The sequence below is a fragment of the Aquarana catesbeiana genome, linkage group LG02 (assembly GCF_042186555.1).
Source record: "Aquarana catesbeiana isolate 2022-GZ linkage group LG02, ASM4218655v1, whole genome shotgun sequence".
Classification (NCBI taxonomy): domain Eukaryota; kingdom Metazoa; phylum Chordata; class Amphibia; order Anura; family Ranidae; genus Aquarana; species Aquarana catesbeiana.
The window spans coordinates 705,750,174-705,775,267 of NC_133325.1; the positions used below are offsets into that span (position 1 = coordinate 705,750,174).

General features: G+C 38.8%; 1 protein-coding gene across 3 annotated transcripts in view; it reads right to left on the reverse strand.

The window, feature by feature from the left end:
* GLRA2 (glycine receptor alpha 2) overlaps window positions 1-24,248 on the reverse strand; it is a 275,863-nt gene extending 251,615 nt beyond the window's left edge. The window contains exons 1-2 of one of the 3 annotated variants that reach the window (XM_073616951.1): window positions 23,434-24,248; window positions 20,049-20,170 (exon numbers count right to left, since the gene is read on the reverse strand). In XM_073616951.1, the coding sequence (XP_073473052.1) occupies window positions 20,049-20,170; window positions 23,434-23,501 (190 nt within the window). In that variant the 5' untranslated portion in view covers window positions 23,502-24,248. The remainder of the gene's footprint in view (window positions 1-20,048; window positions 20,171-23,433) is intronic. The other 2 variants (XM_073616953.1, XM_073616950.1) reach the window with 2 other exon arrangements.
* Window positions 24,249-25,094: the final 846 nt, after the last annotated feature.

Consider the following 25,094-nt stretch of genomic DNA (forward strand, 5'->3'; position numbering starts at 1 on the left):
CCCTTTATACCACTGCTTGGTAATTCATACTTGTTACCAGGCTTAATGGACATTCACTTTCAAACACGGGCAGCAGCCCCTACATTAATCTTACACCATGTTTTGAAGAACAATGCCATTTTGGCTCTGCATAAAATTAAACAATTTTCATTTTGTTTCAAAATTCATTTAAACCCAAATGAACATATATTATCAATAAACTCCTCACCGCATAGGGGAATTTCTCAGTTTTATCATGCCTTGTTGGATATCAAAACCAAATCCTACCCACCATTTTTATAATCCTGGGTATCTAGGCTACAGACAAGTCTTACTGAGGCAAAATTCTTCAGCTGACACATGTATCTTCTCTTTCTTCAAAAAGTAAATTATAAATTACTATCCAGGTGGCACCATACATTAGCCAAGCTTCACTTTATATTCTCCGAGATACCACTCACATTCTGGAGAGAGTGAGTTATGGCGGTCATGCATGCCCACATCTAGTGGGAATGCCTACGCATATGATCATATAAGTCCGCTGTCTTGCAGCTGATTCATGCTATTCAAAGCTCTGTGGTCCCCAACGACTCTTGGGCTGTCCTCTTTTATTGTTCAAATGAACCAACAGGCTGATATAAAAGATCCATTATGCAACATTTTTTAAACGCAGACAAATTTCTAATCCTTGCCTATTGGAAACAAAAGACAACTTCTTCGTTGAAGCAATGGTTTAAAAAAATAAATCAGATATGTCTAATGGAAGAACATACATATGACCAACACACATCTCCTTCCACTTTTACTAAGATATGAACCTGTTGGTTAGTTTTCAAATCTATACTTCCTTACCTGGAAATTAGGTCCTCTGATACCTCTTGACCCAGATGAGGCTGCCTACACAGAAGTTACTACTCTCTAAACTAAGGCTCTCTTACTAGTTTGAGACTAGGTTCTCTCCCCTTCCTCCCCCACCCTCTCTTTCTTACTTCCCTACTTTCAATCTCCCTTAGTTTACTTCTTCATACTATGCCACATATTTGTCAATTGTTTGTTATTTTTACCAGCGCTTTACACACAATATTCTAGCCAATTCTCACAGACTGTAGTTTTTTCCTACGTTCAATCCCCCTTAGCTTACTTCTTCATACTATGCCACATATTTGTCAATTGTTTCTTATATTTTACCAGCGCTTTACGCACAGTATTCTAGCCAATTCTCACAGATTATATTTTTTTTATCTGTACTTTTGTACTAGAAAGCCTTTCTTCCAATAAAAATGTATTAAACCAAAAAAAAAAAAAAAAATAATAAGAATCTTCTATTGCTAGTAAGTTTTTTGAGACTTTTTTTCAAGCAAGTGACTTTAATACATTTCTTTGGAAATTTGTTTTGTTGCTGTGTATTGTAAAGTGTCAGGAATTATTTCATGCAGACTTGAAAAATTACACTTTAAATATTATTGTAGAAATGTTTTAGTTTGACTGAGGATATACTTGATCACATTGATCACATAACTTTAATTAGTCTCCTATCTTTAAGGCATATGCATAGCCATAACTTTGCGTCCCTGCTGAATAGATTTACTCTCTCTATTTGTCCTTGGTTCCTGTTTTGGTGACAACTGTTTAGGAGGGAATAATTCCTACATTGTAGTTTATGTAATTTCCCCGTGTGCCTCCAAGGACAGGAATTTAAAAGAACTAAAGTCCAAAACTAAAACATGCATTTACATACAGTTTAAATATTGTTTTTCCACCTAGAGTATTAGGGTACTGAAATATAATCTGTTAGCAGCATCACCATGTAAGATCTATCCTTTCATATTCTAGTGGTGGCAAGCTACAATTAGGTAAGGTAAATGCAATTCTTACTCCTTCAATAAACCATCCAAAGTATTAAGGTCCAAAACATCAGTCACTTTGATCATTAAGACCTTCCAATACTATACAATAATCAGTTTTGGGTGAATTTAAAGCTGAAGATAGACAAGTATGTTTCTAGCTTTATTGTGCTCTGAAGCTGAACTCCAGGAACAAAAGCTTTAATTTATCCCTTTCATGCCTAAGTCTATTTCTGACATTTGGTGTTTACAAGTTAAAATCCATATTTTTTGCTAGAAAATTACTTAGAACCCCCAAACAAAAAAAAAACTAAATCGTAAAGTTAGCCCAATTTTTTTGTATAATGTGAAAGATGATGTTACGCCGAGTAAATAGATACCAAACATGTCACACTTTATAATTGCACGCACTCGTGGAATGGCAACAAACTACGGTACCTAAAAATCTCTATAGGCGATGCTTTAAATTTTTTTTTACGGTTATCAGGTTAGAGTTACAGAGGAGGTCTAATGCTAGAATGATTGCTCTTGCTCTGACAATCGCGGCTATACCTCACATGTGTGATTTGAACACCGTTTACATATGCGGGCGCGACTTCCGTATGTGGTTTCTTTACTGCATGAGCTCGCGGGGATGGGGACGCTTTTAAAAAATTGTATTTTTTCTTATTTATTTTATATTATTAAATTGTGTTTTAAAAAAAAATGATCACTTTTATTGCTGTCACAAGAAGGAATGTAAACATCCCTTGTGACAGTAATAGGTGGTGACAGGTACTCTTTATGGAGGGATCGAGGGTCTAAAAGACCTCCAATCCCTCCTTTGCACTTCAAAGTATTCAGATCACCGAAAATGGCGATTCTGAATACTGTATATTTTTTTAAATCCGGCGCCATTGGCAGACGAGTAAACCAGAAGTGACGTTGTGACATCTCTTCCGTGTTTACATTCAGGAGACTGGAACGAAGCCATTTACGGCTTCGTTCCAGTCTGTGGCTAGACGCTGGAAGTGCTGGATCGCAGATTGGGTCTCCAATTGGGACGGAAGGCCCGGTCAGAGCGGCAGGAGGCGGCGGGAAGGGGGATGTCCCATCCCACTTCTCTGGGATAACAATCGAGCGACATTTAGCCGCATCGGTTGTTATCCCTGGAAAGCCGATCGCCTGCTCTAAAAAAACGGTACCGGGATGATGCCTGCAGCTGCGGGCATCATCCCGGTATAACCCCTGAAAGCTGAGACCGCATATATGCGTATGTTCGGCGCGAAGGGGTTAAATATTCTGCTCACTAGGACACAACGGATATAAATCTTATTTTGTGTGCATTAAATATTACTTTGGTAAAGGAGAGATGGCATCATCACTGTGTTGTGTAAAGCCTTTGTAGAGAGCAGCAGTGACTGGTCTTTATTACAGGATCTCTGCATAGAGGCAACATTTCAAACCAGATTACCTCACAGGTCAAGTGGCCAAAGACGATTTTGAATCTCGGCCGGTTCAGCAGGGACTGATAGAGATTCAAACCATGTATGCGCAGGCTGATTGTGCCCAAGTTGATTGATTGATCAGCTTGGGTAGAACCAGCCTGTTGGATATTCCATGCAACTATTGCCAGTGGCTATAGCGGCTAGCAATAACCACTGTGTGTTTTCCTGCGGGAAGGGTTAACAGTTAGTGTTGATGCTGGAATTGGAAGTGGCTTAACCAATTCCAGACCGCCGAACGCCGATATACGTCCTTACTTTGAAGAGGAATATCGATGTTATGGCAGCAGCTAGCTGCCATAACCCCGGTATCCTCGTGTTCAGCCGACGGTCCGCTACAAGATAAAAGTGGTCTCTGTGGCTGATTCGCTGCAAGATCACTTTTATTGGCGGCGGGACGGGCCCCCCTCTCGCCACGCTCCGGTGCCCTCCACCGCTTAGCGGAGCCGTCGGCAGCGACAGAGGCGATCGGGTTCTCTCTGTGGCTGGGCATGGAGACGAGTGAGGGGAAGATGACCCCACCATGATATTGCAGGGCGGAAGCGACGTCAAAACGTCACTTCCGCCCATAGCTCTTAAAGGGCCATTTTTTAAAAATCTTTTTTAAATGACAATTTTTTTTATTTTTTTTTATTGCATTTTAGTGTAAATATGAGATCTGAGGTCTTTTTGTCCCCAGATCTCATATTTAAGAGGTCCTGTCATGCTTTTTTTCTATTACAAGGCATGTTTACATGCCTTGTAATAGGAATAAAAGTGACACAATTTTAAAAAAAAAGTGTAAAAATAAAAAATAAATGGTAAAACAATTAAGAAAAAATTTTTTTTTAAACGCGCCCCGTCCCGCCGAGCTCACGTGCAGAAGTGAACACATACGTGAGTAGCGCCCGCAAATGAAAATGGTGTTCAAACCACACATGTGAGGTATTGCCACGATCGGTAGAGCGAGAGCAATAATTCTCGTCTTAGACCTCCTCTGTAGCTCAAAACATGCAACCTGTAGAATTTTTTAAATGTCGCCTATAAAGATTTTTAAGGGTAAAAGTTTGTCGCCATTCCATGAGCGGGCGCAATTTTGAAGAGTGACATGTTGGGTATCAATTTACTCGTCATAACATTATCATTCACAATATAAAAAAAATTATGCTAACTTTACTGTTGTCTTATTTTTTAATTAAAAAAAGTGAATTTTTTCCAAAACAAGTGTGCTTGTAAGACCACTGCGCAAATACGGTGTGACAGAAAGTATTGCAATGACCGCCATTTTATTTTCTAAGAAAAAAAATGTATAATGTTTGGGGGTTCTAAGTAATTTTCTAGCAAAAAAACTGTTTTGAACTTGTAAACAACACATCTAAAAAAGAGGCTCGGTCCTTAAATGGTTAAGGATACACATGACGCCTTTATTTAGACAATTTATGCTTATCTCTGTGTTCTGGTTCCATTCATCACTGTTACCCATTTGCACTGGCTTTGTATGTACTATCTTTATAATCTTTATAATGTTTATTGTTTCCTAACAGTCTAAGCATAGTGCATAAAGATGGTAATCACAGCAGAAGATCGCTCAGACTGCTTATAAATAAACAAAGATGGCTTCAGCCAACTAGTTAATATTCCAGCCAAAAACAGATCTCCTGAATACTATGACAACCATTGGCTTCCTGCTCCCAGCCAGACATTTCTCCTCCATATCCAGACTGAACGTTTGTTTTCTGTCATTGCTTTCAGTGTAACACAGTAGAAACCAATCATTTCTTTCATTTTTTGGTAAATGCTTTGCTTCTGGCAACTATATCACCTTCTGAAACTATGGGAGAATGAGCAGCAGGAAATAAAATCAATAATTAATGATTCTACAAGTCAGCTAAATGTGGCCAATCAAGAACAACAGTGTGGTTTTAGAACAACCTAATCAGTTTACAAGCACATGCTCTCAGGAAGCTCCACAAGTAGTTAAAAATGAGGAGAGAACATTTACCTTTGACCATGAGGCTCTCCTGGTTTCAAGCGCTAACTGGGGATTAAGTTGATTTCTATTGCAAAAATTGAAAAGCTAACCCAGGTAGTTCCTCCTAGGAAGAAAGGACTATATAGGTAAAAAAAAAACCAAAACATTGTAACACATGAAAGTGGTCTTCAAAGTTCCGTCAGCTCTGTATGCTACTTGTGACCATTGTGGTTAATATTTATATTAGGAAATGCTGAGAGTGACTAACCTAGTTTCTGAAGATAATATTGTATACATTTTTCAGCATTCAGTTTGTATTCCTGATCATAATTCCCGTTGCTTAAAGCTGAATTCTGGGTGCAAAAACCTTAATTTAAATATATTCCTCAATAGCCACAATGAATATGAATCCACTCGATGCCTTTACAATCAACATAGCCTGTACAAGGAGCAAAGCTATTGGAGGGGCCTCTGCAGGCTGTCTGTAGAAAACTATGGGGAAAAGGGGGGCAGATTCAAAACCGTTCACATGGCACAAGGAGAGAATGCAGCAGCGACCGGTCTATACTACAGAAAGTACATCAAGATTCAAGTAAGAATTCATATGCTTCTTTTATATAGATGAGATTTTTTAATCAGTTCTGCTTTAAAATGTATGTATGTATACTTCATATTCCTGATATGTGTCTGTTGTACCATGTACCTGTGTTAAAAAGTATCCTGTGCTCTTTGCATTGCTTCCTTTGTGTGAAATAACTGGTGATCCTACTAGTCCTCTTGCTTTCCTATTTCAAACTGACCATGTCAGAGCATAGAAGTATATCCTGCTCAGCATTGTCAGTCTTCTGGCTGTGTTAGCACTGCAGCATAGTCTGCCTGTCCTCCAATGGCCACCAAGACTTGTACTGAGACACCCCCCTTCACTGGAAAGATTAGTGTATTGCTGTTTCTCTGCCTCCTGCTGACATCCCCCCCTCAGTCTTCACCACCACCTTTCCAAGCCCCTTATGCAGCTGAGAACAATGGTCATGTGATCACTTATAGAAAAAGAAAAAAAGTATTTAGAATGTTTTATATATATTTACACAAATGTTTTGCCTTGCATTTCTAATTTAAACTGAATGAATTGTTTTACAAGGTGAGGGTTCACATAAACTTTCATCCAATTCCTAAAAACACAATGGGGGTTATTTACCAAAGGCAAATTCACTTTGCACTACAAGTGCAAACTACAAGTGCAAAGTGCACTTCAAATTGCACTGAAAGTGCACTTGGTAGTGCAGTCGCTGTAAATCTGAGGGGTAGAACTGAAAAGAGGGGAAGCTCTACTGATTTTATCATCCAATCATGTGCAAGCCAAAATGCTGTTTTTTATTTTCCTTGCATTTTCCCCTCAGATCTACAGCGACTGCACTTGCAAGTGCACTTTCAGTGCAATTTCAAGTGCACTTTGCACTTGTAGTTTGCACTTGTGCAAAGTGGATTTGCCTTTAGTAAATAACCCCTCAAGTCTCTTAAATCAGATTTGCAAATTGCTACCTGCATCATACAAGTAAATGCAGACAGGGATATGTCTAATTATCATTAAAAAATAAGTAAGACAACTGGTATTACTGGGCATTAACATACATTATTTACTATATTTTTTCAGGTTCTTTGAGATATTTTAAGGTAGGGAAGTCAAATAAAAAACAAAAAACTTTGGATTAAGTATACATTATATTGTATATTGGAATTTTCTAACCCATGATTAATATCCCACAAACCCTTATCTTTGCATCTTCTTTTCAGGTTCCATTAAATGTATGTGATAAGACTATAGGGCAGCACAGTGGCTAGGTGGTTAGCACTTCCACCTAGCAGCACTAGGGTCTCTGGTTCAAATCCCAACCATGATGCTACATGCCTGGAGTTTGCATACTCTCCCTGTACCTGTGTGGGTTTCCTCCCACACTCCAAAGACATGCTGGTAGGGTAATTGGATCCTGTCTAAATTGGCCCTAGTATGTGTATGAAGGTGAGTTAGGGATCTTAGACTGTAAGCTCCTTGAGTGCAGGACTGATGTGAATGTACGCTATATTACCAAAAGTATTGGAACACCTACCTTTACACACACATGAACTTTAATGCCATCCCAGTCTTAGTCCATAGGGTTCAATATTAAAAGACATGGATGAGCGAGTTTGGGGTGGAGGAACTTGACTGGCCTGCACAACCTGACCTCAACCCAATAGAACAACTTTGGAACGAATTAGAGTGGAGACAGCGAGCCAGGATTTCTTGTCCACATCAGTGCCTAACCTCACAAATGCACTTCAGGAAGAATGGCCATACATTCCCATAGACACACTCCTAAACCTTGTGGACAGCCTTCCCAGAAGAGTTGAAGCTGTTATAGCTGCAAAGGGTGGGCCAACTCAATATTGAACCCTACAGACTAAGACTGGGATGTCAGTAACCGGTTCCCAACTGACTCGCGACTATATACTGCGGCAGAATGGCACCGCTGGGCGAAATCCCATATGAGTACGTCGTACCCTTTAGGAGCCACTAGGGGGCAGCGGCTACCCGTGATTGCGTGCACGAGTGCTAGCATGAATCCCTGTTGTGTCAGGGGAGAGGAGACATATCATTTGTTCCTACTAAGAAACAATAATATTTCTCCTCCCCCAGTCAGTCCTATCCCCATACAGTTAGAAACACTAACTAGGGAGCATATTTAACCCTTGATCGCCTCCTAGTGTTAACCCCTTGCCTGCCAGTGACATTTACCCAGTAATCAGTGCATTTTTATAGCTCTGATCACTAGCTCTGTATAAATGTCAATGGTCTCCTACAAAGACTACAATTCAAGCAATATATAAATGCTAGCATTTTTTTCACACCTGTAACATTTCTCATAATATTGTCCTGATAAAAGTAGTTATTTGAAAACTGCAAACATTTTCCATCTAATGGAGATCATTACAGGCAGAAAATCATAATATCACAGTGCAGGCATCAGAACTACTTCACTGAAATGCCTTGAGCTCCTCATCTGCTAGAGAGAATGACCTTTTCCTAAAATAGAAACCAAACAACTCTCACTTTTCTTTTCTTTCTTCTAATAAATTGTATGACTGTGCCTGTATTACCTAATCTTGATGTAAACAGAAATAAACTATAATCTGAATAATTAATGTTTATGCATTTGCCAGCATGTAAATACCTGTTAGGTAATATACCATAAATTGTCTGGAAAACTGCATAGTTTCTTAAAGCTAAACTGCAAGCAGACATAAATACAATACCAATAATAGCAGTTGTGTATCACTGTCCAATCACAGGAGGGGGCATGAAGGTGACCAGGCTGTATTGTATAACTTCAGTAAAGACAAATTAGCCTGGCTGATCAATATGCTAAACAGCAAAGGAGAGGACTCACCCTAATAGAGGGGAATCACTTGCGACTTACAGTATGTAGCATTTGTCAGGAAAAAGGAGAAACTGAATTTATTGTTGGGAGAATTTCTCAGAGGAGCAGGTATAAAGTGACCCCAGAATTTTATGCACTATCAAGATTGAATCAATTTATTGGACACAGAACATTGTGAAAAAAAAAAACATCATAAAATGTATCAAACCTCCACATGTCACCAAATAACAACATTGTTATTGATTAAAAGAAAGAAGCACACACTGGGCCAATGAACTCCTCTGTTAAAGAGTGAGAAACAATGCTGCATCCTGGCCCAGGCCTAGGGCAGCACTTTGCAGGGGGGCAGCACAGAAAGAGTCCCGGCCGGCTTGCGCTACACTTGCGCCACACAGGCTTCCTGATGATGCATACTATAATGCGAAACGCGTAGAGGCTGCTGGGAGATTTTCATCACATCAATACGTCACTTCCGGGCTAGGCGAGAGCGAGGGTTGAAGCACAAGCCGGGTGCAAACGAGGCTTGCACCGCACGCCGGCACAGAAATCACACAACGCCATCTCTACACTCATTATTAGCTGCTGGAATAGCTTGGTGCCGTCTCACGGGCACCTTGAAATGTGAGTGTACAATCTTTTTCTTAACTTAGCATAAATAAACAGCTTTTACATACTGAGCAATGATCGCTGTCTATTTCTTATGAGGAGGACATGGCTCATATATAGCGTATTGGGGCCAGCAAAGAAACGGTGCAGGTGGAGTGGTTATCCCTACCAAATAAACCAAAGCCGTATTATTGTTCATTGGCATCTGGTGAGTGGCTAATCCAGGTGGTGGTGGTCTTGTCACGAAAGTGGTGAAAGTGTCACGAAGAGTCACGGATAATATATGTTGTAAATTCTAAGGAAGGTTTTACAGAAACCCCTGTAATTATTGCACATTGCACTTTACACATGAATTTGGACATTACAGTTTGGATACAAATGTCATATGTTAACTTTTGTATTTATTTATGTTGAAATATATTCAGGATATACTTAGTGGGGTGGATAATTAAGGCACTATTACTAGTGAAACAAGGTTTTGGGGGTTAGGGTGTTTGTGCAGGTATGAATTTTATTAGAGTGGTGTATCAAAAGTAGAGTAGCACACTCAACACATTTATACTTTTTCATTTTTTTCACCCAGTGGTGTTCTTTTTGATTGCAGCAACTCAATTTTATATTAACAACTTTTTGTTTTTTTGCATCGGTGACACATATATACTCATTCCCCCTCTTCTAACCTAACCTCCCCCCCGCCATGACAGCGTACGGGCATCTTCTCTGGGCATCCGCTGACATTCTTTGAGACTTTTGTGGCTGCCCAGCCATACCATTTATTTACAGTCCTCTGTGAATTGGAAACTACAAGGTCCGGCAGCCTTTGCGGTTATAGGCTTGTAATTCTCAATGAACTACCACGGCACTGTTGAACACTGTGGTAGTTCATTCATTTTTCCCTGTCAGAGAATGAGTATCTGCTTGCCTGTACAAGGTCTGAGTAAACAGGAGTTCTGCATGGTACCAGGGATCTTCTGATTATTGGCTCAATGCTTTGCAGGCTCCCAAAACAAAAAATAGTAAATGCACATTTTTTTCACCTGCAAAAAAAATGTGCATTTATTATTTTTTGTTAAAAGGTGACCTTATCCTTTAAAGCAGATCTACATTCTAATAGAATAAACATGGATGGCCTACAACACATTCAAAAAGATAATAGATTAAAAAGAAGAACTACATTTTTAAGATAATACTAATAATAAATCACCATTTATTTCTGGCCACATGTAGCCTAGGCAGCCCTCTGAATTTGCAGATGCACCTTGGGAGATTAATGGCACTTTGCATCTCCTTTTTTTCTCATGTTTGCTTTGCTGAAATGGATTTATTAATCTAACAGGAAGACATTATAATGTTGTCAGAAATTTTGAGTTAAGCAGCAATAAGGCACTGTATGACTTATGAATGATGCATTTATTTAAATATGCCTTTTCTGTTAAGAGGATGTTGTTTATGTCTAAATATAAATATATGCTATATTGTCAAAAGTATTGGGGACACCTGCCTTTACATGCACATGAACTTAAATGGCATCCTAGTCTTAGTCCACAGGGTTCAATATTGAGTTGGCCCACCCTTTGCAGCTATAACAGCTTCAACTCTTCTGGGAAGGCTGTCCACAAGGTTTAGGAGTGTGTCTTTGGGAATGTTTGACCATTCTTCCAGAAGCGCATTTGTCAGGTCAGGCACTGATGTGGATGAGAAGGCCTGGTTCGCATTCTTTGCTCTAATTCATACCAAAAGTGTTCTATCAGGTTGAGGTCAGGACAGTCAAGTCCCCTACCCCCCTCCCACAAACTCACTCATCCATGTCTTTATAGACCTTGCTTTGTGCACTGGTCCAAATCTTTTGGTGGAGGGGGAGATTATGGTGTGGGTTAGTTTTTCAGGGGTTGGGCTTGGACCCTTAGTTCCAGTGAAGGCATCAGCATACCAAAACATTTTGGACAATTTCATGCCCCCAATTTTGTGAGAACAGTTTGGGGATGACCTCTTCTTGTTCCAACATGACTGCACACCAGTGCAGAAAGCAAGATCCATTAAGACATGGATGAGCGAGTTTACTTCTGGAAGCATGGTCAAGACCAGTCAAGTTCCTCCACCCCAAACTCGCTCATCCATGTCTTTTAGTATTGAACCCTACAGACTAAGACTGGGATGCCATTAAAGTTCATGTGCGTGTAAAGGCAGGTGTCCCAATACTTTTGACAATATAGTGTACGTATATATTGGATATAGAAGGTCTACACTGTAAAAATGCCAGATTTTTGAGATGTAAAAAAATCAGACCAAGATAAATCACTTCAAACTTTTTTTGCCCTTTAATGTGACCAAAAATCTGTATAATTCAATTAGTAAAACAAAGTTAAGTTGGGGAAAAAAATAAAGCTTACAAAGCATCAAAGGGATCTTATTGTTGGAAAGTATCAGTCAGGAGAAGGATACAAAAACACAGTGAACGTGGTCATCAATTTTGGCGCAAAACCAACACTGCGCATCACCAAAAAAACACCTTTCCCACAGTGAAGCATGGCGGTGGCAGCATTGTGCGTTGGGGCTTTTTCTCATTAACTGGAACCGAAGCTTTAGTCAAGGTGGAGGTAGTTTCAAACAGTTTCAAATATCAGTCAATTTTGATACAAAACCTTCAGGTCTCAACATGACAATGACCCAAAGCATTCCTCAAAATCATCAAAAAAATGGCTTCACCAGAAGAAGATCAACATTTTAGCAGGACCCAGGCAATCTTACACATTTGGGGCCTTTTTTCAAGGAGGGTGGGCAAAGATTCCCAAGGTCAGTTGTGCCATGCTGATAGAATCTTATCACAAAAGACTGAAAGCTAAATGCTGTCATAGAATCAAAATGTCTGTCGACAAAGTATTAGCTTAAGGGTGTGTATATTTATGCAACCATGTTACTGTAAGTTTTTTATTTTTATGTTTTCCCCTTTAAAGATTTGAGTTTGTTTTTAATTGAATTGCACAGATTATAAGTCACATTAAAGGTGGAAAAAATCAGAAGTGATTTATCCTGGTGTGATTTTTTTACATCTCAAAAACCTGCCATTTTTGAAGGGCTGTGTAGACTATTCAGATCCACTGTATATATACATATATATATATATATATATGTACCAGTACAGTATCTCACAAAAGTGAGTACACCCCCCCCCCCACATTTTTGTAAATATTTTATTATATCTTTTCATGTGACAACACTGAAGAAATGACACTTTGCTACAATGTAAAGTAGTGAGTGTACAGCTTGTATAACAGTGTAAATTTGCTGTCCCCTCAAAATAACTCAACACACAGCCATTAATGTCTAAAACCCTGGCAACAAAAGTGAGTACACCCCTAAATGAAAATGTCCAAATTGGGCCCAAAGTGACAATATTTTGTGTCGTCACCATTATTTTCCATCACTGCCTTAACCCTCTTGGGCATGGAGTTCACCAGAGCTTCACAGGTTGCCACTGGAGTCCTCTTCCACTCCTCCATGATGACATCACAGAGCTGGTGGATGTTAGAGACCTAGCGCACCTCCACATTTCATTTGAGGATGCCCCACAGATGCTCAATAGTGTTTAGGTCTGGAGACGTGCTTGGCCAGTCCATCACCTTTATCCTCAGATTCTTTAGCAAGGCAGTGGTCGTCTTGGAGGTGTGTTTGGGGTCGTTATCATGTTGGAATACTGCCCTGCGGCCCAGTCTCTGAAGGAAGGGGATCATGCTCTGCTTCAGTATGTTACAGTACATGTTGACATTCATGGTTCCCTCAATGAACTGTAGCTCCCCAGTGCCGGCAGCACTCATGCAGCCCCAGACCATGACACTCCCACCACCATGCTTGACTGTAGGCAAGACACACTTGTCTTTGTACTCCTCATCTGGTTGCCTCCACACACGCTTGACATAATCTGAACCAAATAAGTTTATCTTGGTCTCATCAGACCACAGGACATGATTCCAGTAATCCATGTCCTTAGTCTGCTTGTCTTAAGCAAACTGTTTGCGGGCTTTCTTGTACATCATCTTTAGAAGAGGCTTCCTTCTGCAATGACAGCCATGCAGACCAATTTGATGCAGTGTGCGGCATAAGGTCTGAGCACTGACAGGCTGACCCCCCCTCCCCTTCAACCTCAGCAGCAATGCTGGCAGCACCCTTACGTCTATTTCCCAAAGACAACCTCTGGATATGATGCTGAGCATGTGCTCTAAACTTCTTTGGTCAACCATGGCGAGTCCTGTTCTGAGTGGAATCTGTCTTGGCCACCGTGCTGCAGCTCAGTTTCAGGGTCTTGGCAATCTTCTTATAGCCTAGGCCATTCTTATGTAGAGCAACAATTCCTTTTCTCAGATCCTCAGAGAGTTATTTGCCTTTAGGTGCCATGGTGAACTTCCAGTGACCAGTATGAGAGAGTGAGAGAGATAACACCAAATTTAACACACCTGCTCCCCATTCACACACCAACGAGTCACATGACACTGGGGAGGGAAAACTTTGGACATTTTCATTTAGGGGTGTACTCACTTTTGTTGCCAGCGGTGTGTTGAGTTATTTTGGGGGGACAGCAAATTTCTTTAGTGTTGTCACATGAAAAGATATAATAAAATATTTACAAAAATGCAAGGGGTGTGCTCACTTTTGTGAGATACTGTATATATATCTATATCTATATATATAGATAGATATATCTATCTATATATATAGATATAGATATCTATATATATATATATATATAAACAAATATAAAAATAAATATAAAAAATATATGTTATTAACAGATATAAAAGGTACGTAGGTCCATAAAACAACTGAAATGCAAATGTATTTTAGTCATTGCTTTTATAAGTTTGTAAACTGTTGTTTACAAAAATTATATTTAACAAAGGAATCCAAGAGCATTATGGGCAATCTAAACAATTATTTCAGCAGAACACCTTTCTTTGCAGCTCCCGTTTTCTTATAGAAGCCTCTGGCTCAAGATGTCTTAAAAGGGAGAATTCAGTCTTTTGATGGCTTTAAGTTCTGTAGACAATGCTTAGCTGATAGCTTAAATATCTGAATATGTGAAAATACTAGAGCTCCATCTGCTTGCTGGTAAAACAATAACATAACATTAACAGTATTAACTCCAGGCAATTATTAAACACAATTTAATGCTACAACATATCAATAAATAAAGTAGTAAATGTATTATTTATGTGTGACTAGTGTAAGTATATGAACTTGATCTGATATCAGTCTCTTGCATTCCCCTCTACAGCAACACTCAGACTGGGATGGGGAGGGACAGCACTGGGAGCCAATTAGGTGTCCTGCATGCTGAAAAGAAACACACTGACAGGAGGAGAGGGATGACCTTTTCAGTCTTCTGCTGCTTATTTACTTTCCAGTGACAGGCTTAGTGCATATTGATATCACGACAGAGAATGTCGTGTCACCCTGCAGGCTTTTTTTTGTGTGACAGGGCTGTGTAAATCATAGAGCTGGATGGATACAAATGCTAATCCTTTGGCAGGTAAAATAGTTCCCTGTATTTTATTATTTTTTAAGATATTTGCCTGGAATTTATCCTTAAAATTGAATTACAACCTACACCTACTGTAACTGCATCCACCTGGCACCTATGTTAACTAGCCTGTGTATGAAAGATGTGTATACATACTTATTCTCACCCAGTCCAGTCATGAGCCCCTGTGTCAGCCAGCTGCGGCTGCAGGGGAGAAGAGAATACACTTATCACCCACAGGCTTTAATGGCCCATCCATTGGCAGCGCTCCCTCTTTTCCCCTACAGCTGTGCTGGCTGACACAGGGGAGCTGGACTGAGTGACTGGACTGGAGCGGCCTAAAAATAGGCATATGCATCTTTGTTACACAGGTTAGTTAGCATAGGTGTTAGTAGGGTGGAGGGGACAGTTTTAGGGCTAGTTAGATGTAAACTGCTATTCCACTTTTATGATTAATTCTGGCATTGTTAACAAATAAATAAAATGTGTACCAATCACTGTACATTCCTCTGTACTGTACACTGTCCATTGAACTAATAACTTTACTGAAAACATACTATAAATACCATACTATAAATTCCCTTGAAAGAGCATGAACATTCAAACGTGAATGCAAACCCTGAGCCAAATAGATGAGAGCAGATGCAGGATTGCTATTGATTTGTGTTGTTAATGCTATTCTGGAAGTTCCCATTCCTTGCACACTAAGAAAGCATCATCATGCTTAGAATAAGACACAGCAGGATGCAGGAGAAGCACCATAAGGTGAAAGATTGTTTCATGCTCTCCCCAGTGGGCATTGTCTAAGGCAGAAATCCCACTTTTCCTTGTGAAAAGAACATTTGTATATATATCACTAAAGCACAGCAAAAGGCAGCCATTTTTGGGGTTGACCAATAATTCTGAACATGCAGCCTGTACTGGAAGTATCAATATCATTGCCAACTGACAGGCTGAACATTTATTCACCCCCCCCTCCCCCCAAAATGAAAGCTTACACTATCTGTGGTGTCAGATACACTTTAAGAGGAAGTTACCATAAAATTTCTAGAAAAAAAATCCTTGAAAGTCACGTCTGCGAAAAAGCAATATTGGCTTCCTACATCACTCTTTGAATATTAAGCCATTTGAAAAGCATTCTTAGATCTCTTGATCTCTTGTAAATCTTCTATGTGTGATAATCTGGAAACAAATATGCTTATGTCAAGTGCCCAACACAATAGCCAGTCTTCTCTAAAGAGAAACACATTACTTAAAATGTTAAATCTAGATCTGTATCCAAGTAACAGTCTTTCAGAGCAGTCAATACTGCCGTAGCTCTGGTTTCCTCTCTCAGCGGTAGGAGATACATTATTTTACAGAGTGACAGATGTCCTCTCACAAGAATCATGTACTGTACTGTATGTTAACAATCGCAGGTAATTGTTAAGGGACACTCAGGGATTCGTCTTCAAAGAAGAGGTTTTTTTTTTTTCCTTTGAAACCAGAAATCCATTATTCATGATCAATGTTATTCCAGTTGAGGTAATGGATGGATGGAATGTATTGGAACAATGTCTATCACATGATGAATTGATAGCTGAAAGACATACATGCAAAGACACACATTTAATTGTGGAAATGCAGCATTAAGCAGGTTGGAACAAGGTGACAAAATGATTTTAAAGGGAATTATCAAAATAAAAAAATTGAAACATTTAAAAACTAAAATTAAAGTGCAAATAATGCTACACAAAACTGATTTTGGTTAAAAAAAAAAATTTGCTAATTATTTTTTTATGATTCATACATTTCCTATTTCTGCACAGACCTTTAGAAATTCTGCATCCGATTAGAATTATTATTACTGTGTTTTTCATGAATATATTTGTAAAAGTTCTCAGAGATTGGTAAGCTTGTATATGTTATGCAACCTGTTTATCTAGTTAGTTTAGGCTAAAAAAGGCTTAAAGACGGTCACACAAAGTTGTCGGAAAATCCGATCGTTCTAAACGCGGTGGCGTAAAACACGTACGTCGGGACTATAAATGGGGCAGTGGCCAATAGCTTTCATCTCTTTATTTATTCTGAGCATGGGTGGCACTTTGTCCGTCGGATTTGTGTACACACGATCAGAATTTCCGACAATGGATTTTGTTGTCGGAAAATTTTATATCCTGCTCTCAAACTTTGTGTGTCGGAAAATCCGATGGAAAATGTGTGATGGAGCCTACACACGGTCGGAATTTCCGACAACAAGGTCCTATCACACATTTTCCATCGGAAAAGCCGACCGTGTGTACGGGGCATAAGACTTTTAACTTATGTTGCCTCCTCATATTTAGGCCAGTGAAAGTTGTCATCAAGGCCACAGGCAGTGTCCATCTATGTTACTTTAAAAGCCAACTCCAGATAATTTTTTAAGCTTTGTATAGACTCAAGAAAAGTAAATATTTCTGCCAAGCTTTTATTACTGTCCATGATTTTAACTCATGTCTTGTTCCTGGAAGCAGTGGTCACTGAGACAGGAAGACTCACACAATAATAATAACTTGACAGAATTGCTAACCCTTCCCTGATCCGACTAACAAAATATTTTTGTTGCAATTTGTGCCTCCACTTGAGAGATTTCCCTTAATTTCTTGCCCAAACATCTGCCCAATGAGGACACAGACATAAATGGTCCAAACGTTATTTTTAAGAGTTGGACTTCCAAGCTTGATGAGGATCGAATACAGGGTTACAGCATACAAAGTATGATTTAGTATGCCTTTAGATTTTTATGATTTGAAAGGCTTACCCAATATTGGCTAAATTAAATCACATGGCAGTGGGGGCCACACATGCGGGGTGCACGGGCACCACCCCACCTATACATGAGTCCAGCACCCTAATCTACATGCGGGGTGCTGGATGCATGGATTTCAATGATGTTTTTTCTTTTTTGAAGCACATGATTAGAGCCTGAGGAGCTAATTGGCTTCAAAAAAAGGGTGGGCTCGGGGCGCACTTGTGTGACAATAGCGAATTAACATTTGCTATTGTCTTCCTGATTTTCCTCCTGGCCAATCAGGAAGCAGTTCCTGTGACCCGATTGGCCAGTGAGTCTTAGGATTCCCTGGCCAATCGGGTCTCAGGACACACTTCTTGTTCGCCCGGGAGGAGAATCAACGGCCTGGCTCTTCATTCCCCCTGACTCCAAAGGTAATATCCCTAATGCCCTGACCTAATGCCCTGATCGCCACCGTCACCTCCGGGGGGGAGGTCGATCACTGCATTCCCACCTGTCTCCCATAGGTGGTAGTGGTTCGATAGGCGAATTAAGGTCCGTCTGTGGGGGGGTGTAAGATTGCTGCATTCCCGGCCGTCTCCTGCAGGGGGGGGTGGTGTTAGTTTGGCGCAGCCCCAAATATATTAAGCATCGTCTGCCACTGTCACATGGGATGGGCTGAGCTAAAGGGGGCTGGGGAAGCTTGTTTTCTACATTTCCTCTATGATTTTGCTTTTGAACAAAACTTTCCTATGCTACATGTGTTTAAAAATATATTTATTTGATCAGGTATGGGCAGCTGCACAAATATAACTTGGTTATAAAAGTACACTAATGCAAAGGAGACAGCTGGCCAAAATGTTTGATGGAAAGGCAGTAAAAAAATACTGTACAGAAATCCTCATAAATGTAATATTGATTTGCTTCTGAAACCTTTACATATGTATGCATACGTTTTAGTAAATCTCTTTTGCATAAATGATTTTGTAATTTATCCCAGGTTGTTAACTCCCTTTTTAGTCTTGAAAATTTTACTGTAACCCTTAACATAATAATATAACATAGCACAAGGCCATAATCAAATGTTCTTACCCAAGAGATCTGAAAGCATTAGAAGAGTTAGCACACATATTCCAGACCTTTTAGCACCCAGATATTAGATTACAGCAGTTTAATGTGATTAGCTTGTTATTGGTTGGAACTAGTAGTGTGCAGTTTCAGTTAATACATAGACTGGATGCTTATTGAAGGTGCTACCATTCGTAGCAGCAAAGTAAGTCTTTTTTAACCCTTAGATTTAACCCTTTACATTTTTTTAAATAATTCCCTTGATCTTTAAGAAGAGCAGTCAGGTATTAACAGCATTTTATACATTGTCAGTAAATTAAATAAATATTGGAAGCAATCATAAACCATAAATAAAAATGGTCTTACAGTACTTGGCATGCAATGAGGTATTATTATTATTATTATATCTATTTATATAGATATTTTAACAGATGCATACAGAGGAAATCAGAAAGCATACCTTGGCTTCTAGGAAATGTCTATAACATTTCAGACTTCCCAAGTAAGAACATTAAAGTGGCTTGTGTCAGAGCTTAAAAATAGAACTCAACTGAGTATGAAAGACTAAATTACCTGGTTAATCAATACCACTATGCTTCCAACATTATAAACCTCCTACAGTGACTTCTGCCATCTATGTGCTTTGCTTCACCTTTGTTCCTGATGAAATTTCTTTGATTACCTGTCTGCTAGGGCAGAACACAGTGGCAGCAGAAGTAAAATGCAATCGCTCTTTAGAGTAGGTTAAAAAATAAGATTGACATGGGTGAATTTTATATATATATGTTGTATATATAACATCTAAGCAGCTTTCTTTATTTTTCTGTGTACATATGGCAATTATTTTTTTATTACCTAATTGGTGCTCAATTTCACAAGTAATTAGACTAAACAAAAAGATAGATAGATAGATAGATAGATAGATAGATAGATAGATAGATAGATAGATAGATAGATAGATAGATAGATAGATAGATAGATAGATAGATAGATAGATAGATAGATAGATAGATAGATAGATAGATAGATAGATAGATAGATAGATAGATAGATAGATAGATAGCATAAACATTGTATAATACTTCTCCACATAATTTCCAAGACGAAATACAGTAATCTTCTTTAAATTGTAACCTTGTCACAATTCAGTGTTATTTCAGCAAGACTATGAACACAATCATTTAAACTAGGGGTTTAGGATTCAGATGTTAGTACAAATAAATTGCTTCCTAAGTATACCTGTCGATTACAGTGAAACCATTATGTAATGTATTATGAGCTGACCAAACATTTATGACAAAGTTTCAGAAAATTGAAGGCATGGATCTTCATAAATGTTCATTCAGCGCTCTAAAATGTCCGTCTTCACCAGGAAAGGTACTACTGTTAACAACTGTGATATCAACTTTTTTAAACATTAGACTAACTGTGCTTACCTTTAAAATTTGGTCTGATTCTTGCATCATATCCAGACGTTCTTCCCATTAATTTGTCCAAAAAATCAGAGGGAGACATGCTTTGAGAAGGTAACTTTCCATGTTCTTTACAGTAGGCCATCCTGAACAAACCACCAGGGTCCAGTATTAGACACTCAATAGTCAATTCTATCTTTTATGGTCATTTTTCAGTGCATATGCATAGCAGTTGTAGATAAACAAAGGGAGGCTCATTCAATAAGGTAAAACAAAGAGCAGTTGCGAAGCGCACACTGCAATTACCCATATGAAACAGTTGCAAATGATGTCCTAATCAAACTCAGTAGAGCACACTAATCTGATTGGCTGCCCTTGGTTACTGCAGTTTGTAGTTTATCATTTAGTTTTAAAATGCTTTAGGGTAAAACTCCAGGCACTTTTTTCATTTTAGTTTTTGATAGATCACAGAAGGTTTGGACTCTTGATAGTCTCTGAGACAAGACATCTCTCCAATGGGAATGATTACATCTGTTTTTAAAGGATATCCAAAGTGTCCCCATTAAAAGACTCCTCTATTTCCTGTTCTAGTGAAAATGGTAAATGTTGGATTGTTCCTCGATTTCAGCTGTCACCAAGGCAATTGGTGATTCTCCCAAGTGGGAGCACAAACAGCAATAAAAATCGGACAGGGGTACTAACCCCTCACCACACTATCCAATAGTATGGGCTTCCTATATAGTTTAACAGAGTGGGATGATTGATGTCTGTGTTTCCATTGGGCAGATTCTGCATACTTCCTGCCCCAGTGACAGTGTTAATCGGACAGGAAATGGAGGGTTATCTCGCTCCCAGAGATACAGACACCAATAAACATGTCAGGAGCTCTTGCCTTTCCCTACTCTATTCAAAGTGGAAAAGAAATGGAGTTTCAATTTAGTGACTATGGGGTTGATTTACTATAGGCAAACAGACTGTTCACTTTGCAAGTGAACTTGCATTCTGCAAGGGAAATTCCCCTCTTTGCAAAAAATACCCTAAATTAGCAAAGAAAATAAAAAAACAGCATTTTTATTGCACTTGATTGGAAGATAAAAGTCAGAAGAGCTTCACCCCATTTACAAAGTTCTGGGGATAATTCCCTTGCAGAGTGCAAATGCACTTGAAAACTGAACAGTCTATTTGCCTTTACAAGATCAACCCCAATATCTGAAATAAACCCTGTCATAAGAGCAATATTTATGCTCTCATTGCTGATCAATGTAGACTGCCAATGCTAATTGCTTAACAGTCATGTTTATTTTCTGGCTTTAATATTTTGAGTTACTAACCTGGAACCAAAATATATATAAGGAACTCTTACTTTAGTTCACGGTATGCTTGCTCCTGGGCTGTAACTGCTTGTTCCAGGTCTGAGACATTTTGCAGACAGACACAGCCAAGCAACTAGAATTTTTACATGTTGTCCTGTAAAGGCATCCCCCATATTTCTCATGGCAAGTTCAAGAATCTTTGGGGCCTTCAAAGTTTCAAAAACACAAAGGGGGGCATTTGAAGAGCAGCAACTGTTTAAAAAAATAGCACATGTAAATAAGTAACAATTTTGTAGGGCTGTAAGATGTTTTTTTTTCTGCTTAAATAAATAGCCCTATTTTATAAATTATTTTTAGCCTTGGGTGCAAATGTGTAAGTGTGGTAACCCTTAACAATCAATAAAAATTCCTTAAAATCAAGTCAGACCAGTACAAGGTGAACCGTGATTGGCTGCTATGGGTTACAGGATTCGAGAATTGGTTCTTAGGATTAAAAATTCTCTTAAATATCTAAATGAAGATGATATTATGAGAAAAGACTACAGAACGTTTATCACTTCAATTCCAAGGAACAGACTACCCATTGTTTTTGGGTTACGGTGATATTAACTTATTATCTTCAGTCATACTGTAATTGGTGGGTCTTCTGTCATGCTAGGCCTAAAGCAAATTGCTTTTTTCCCCCTCAAGCAGTCCTGAGCATATATGCAGCTGTGTACTAAATTCAGGCTGTCACTAACATCATTTTAATCAATGCTATGTTAAGATTACAGTACGTTTATTTTTTTATATACTATTCACTTTTTTCTAAGTGTGTAGGGACTTGGTTTTTCAATCATCTATACCACAGTTGACCTATATTTTTAAAACACAATTTACTGGAGTTAAAGGTCAAGATAATCTAATTCAGAGTCTGTATGTATTTCACAAATGTAATGCTATGCCTGAATTCCATCAAGCCATTTGCAATCAAGAGAAATATTGAAAACTTTTGTTAAAAATGTCACCCAGCAATTACCGAGCCGTACATTTTTGAAATGGCCGTTGTGCTGTTGCCTTGTTATTCCAGCCAAATGACTTGTTCTTTTTTCCACTGGCTATTCAAAAGGTCACCTCACCAATCAGTGAAAAAAAAATATACAGATGAGACATTTCATGGCAACTTTAAGGGTGTGAATGGCTGAATACATTTGGCTAGAAATTCCTGGGCCTGTCTCTGAGCAGAGGAGCACTCAAGCTCCATGTGGGACTCTACTGTCACATAGCTGTTGATTAATTAAAGCAAGATTGCATTCTTGCATGATTCTACTGTCCTTTGGCATTGGTAGCTGTGTGAACATGTATTAATAAAAATGTTTTGCCTGTTTAGTTTTGCTAGCTTGCAATGATTATATGATCTGTCCTGGTTTTGCATTTGGAGGCATCAAAAAATCAGGACATGTAGTAAGCAGATTTAATATGGTTAGGGAAACCGTGGTAAATGTGACATCTGAAATTTACAATGTGTTGTTTATATTGCTACATGTATATGTACACATACACACATCCGGGTGGCATTTTAGCACAATACTTAAACAGCTAAGTTATGCCTTTACACCATCTGCTAGCTTTTAAAAACCTATATTGATTCTATACAGTTGATCTAGGAGACAGTTTACTAAATATTAATCTCCACCAACACATATTCCAGTGGATGTGTAACAAGCAAGCAACATTATTAACTTGCGTTTAGGATTTTTTTATCAGAAACATTGTACAGAGGATAGTCATTCACATAAATGATCAAGATTTAGGAGTATTACTCAGCAATCTAAAGAAACGTATTCAGTCAGAATTTTGTTGAAAATAATCACGCATGTCAAATATATTGTAAGAAATGGTCTGAATCTTTTCGGACCTATTTACTAAGTCAGTACAAAGAACAGTAATGTGCAGTAACCTACAGCAGCCAACTGGATTCCATCTCTTGCCAGACTACAGAAGTTAGGACAGCGAAAGATGATTTCTGATTGGTTGCTATGGCTTACTCAACTTTGCACATGACTCTTCCCCAGATTTAATAAGGGCCAGGGCAGGTATAAGATGTTTTTGCCTACCTGAAGATACTGTTTTCAAAGATTAATGCAAAGAAGGCTGTCAAAAGGTTGACCAGCCGCGGGTTCATTCCTCCTGATTTATTCTAAGGTTAATAATTCCAGAGACAATCCCAGAAAAATGAAAAACCTTTGGTGGAAGAAGATGGAGAAGAAAAAAAAAAAGCCTTTGGTGGAAGAAGAAGACAGCTCCTAGTGCCTAGATCCCAAAGAGAATTGTTTTTCCCTGGAAGTGAGGGATATCAGCATTGTTACAGACTAGGGGGGAGAAAGAGAACAAGCTCCAGTCTGGCAGCATTGTCAGGTTAAGCCGAGGCTCATTATTCAGCACCAGTGATAACGACACAACATGCGATGATCGCCTTCCTCCTTCCTCGACTCTCCACAGAAATGTTACCTTATAAACATAGCGTAAAAACGGGATCCCCACATTGGCTAATTCGCCCCTTTGTAAAGGAAGCTGTGTTTCCTGCGTAGGTTGCTATTACATCACAGCTCTGATAGGAAGGAACTGATATTAGCAGTAGAATCCATAAGGTGAAGAAGAACTCAGAAGATGAGGAAAGGGATATCCCCGGCCCAACTTCTAGGCATTGCAATGTGAGCTAATCAGTATATAAAGCGGAGCTTATTGTCTGCAGCAGTTCGAATAATGATATGTGTGATGTTTTTCCTGTGTTCAGCTTTGTCTGGGTTCTGTACTAGCAGCAGATATTTCTCCTTGCTCGGCTGCTGCTGTTGCTGACACTGAGGCTGATGTAGAAGAAGAGGAGGAGGAGGCATGTAGGGGAATGAACAGAAGCTTTTAGTACTGCATCTATGGACTGTGCTGATGGGGGTGGGAGGAGGCAGCTGACAGCATTCCTCCCTGCATACATAGCAGGTCCTCTCCTCTCGCTGTTTCCTTGGGATACACTGCATGGCATTCCTATCTGTTTGTGCCTTCACCATCTCACGGTGCATCCGTAACATATTTTATGATGGACAAAAAAAGCCATTCTTGTTAAGCGTTTACAGTAATCTCTCTCTCTTTCTCTATCTATCTATCTATCTATCTATCTATCTATCTATCTATCTATCTATCTATCTATCTATCTATCTATCTATCTATCTATCTATCTATCTATCTATCTATCTATCTATCTATCGTATATATATTTGATGTTTTATATACTGTATGTATATATATATATATATATATATATATATATATATGTATATATATATTTTTTTTTTCTGGTTATTTTATTTTTTACATAATTTCATTTTGAATAGCTCTTATGCATAATGATAGGGCAGATGCACAAGCTGATTACAGACTGTAGTCATGCAGTCTCACAAGGTATAAACGTAACACAGAGTTATCAGCAATCCCAGAATCCTAATATATACTGTATATGGTCAGTTGCAGGTTTCGACATGTCCAATTCTTGTCCTTGCACATTTTGCTTTATCAGAAAAAATGTATTTTCTTTTTATAAAAGGGTTGTTATGATTCCTAAAAAAAAACATCCAAAATGCACAATATATATTTTATACATACATTGATTAACATCTCCTGAATTGGTTTGCAGTGTTTCACGGTCATTTGAAACACTATTCTGTATGCCAAAATGAGAAATATTAAAATCAGGGAAATGTCCCTGGAAAATAGTTTAGAATGA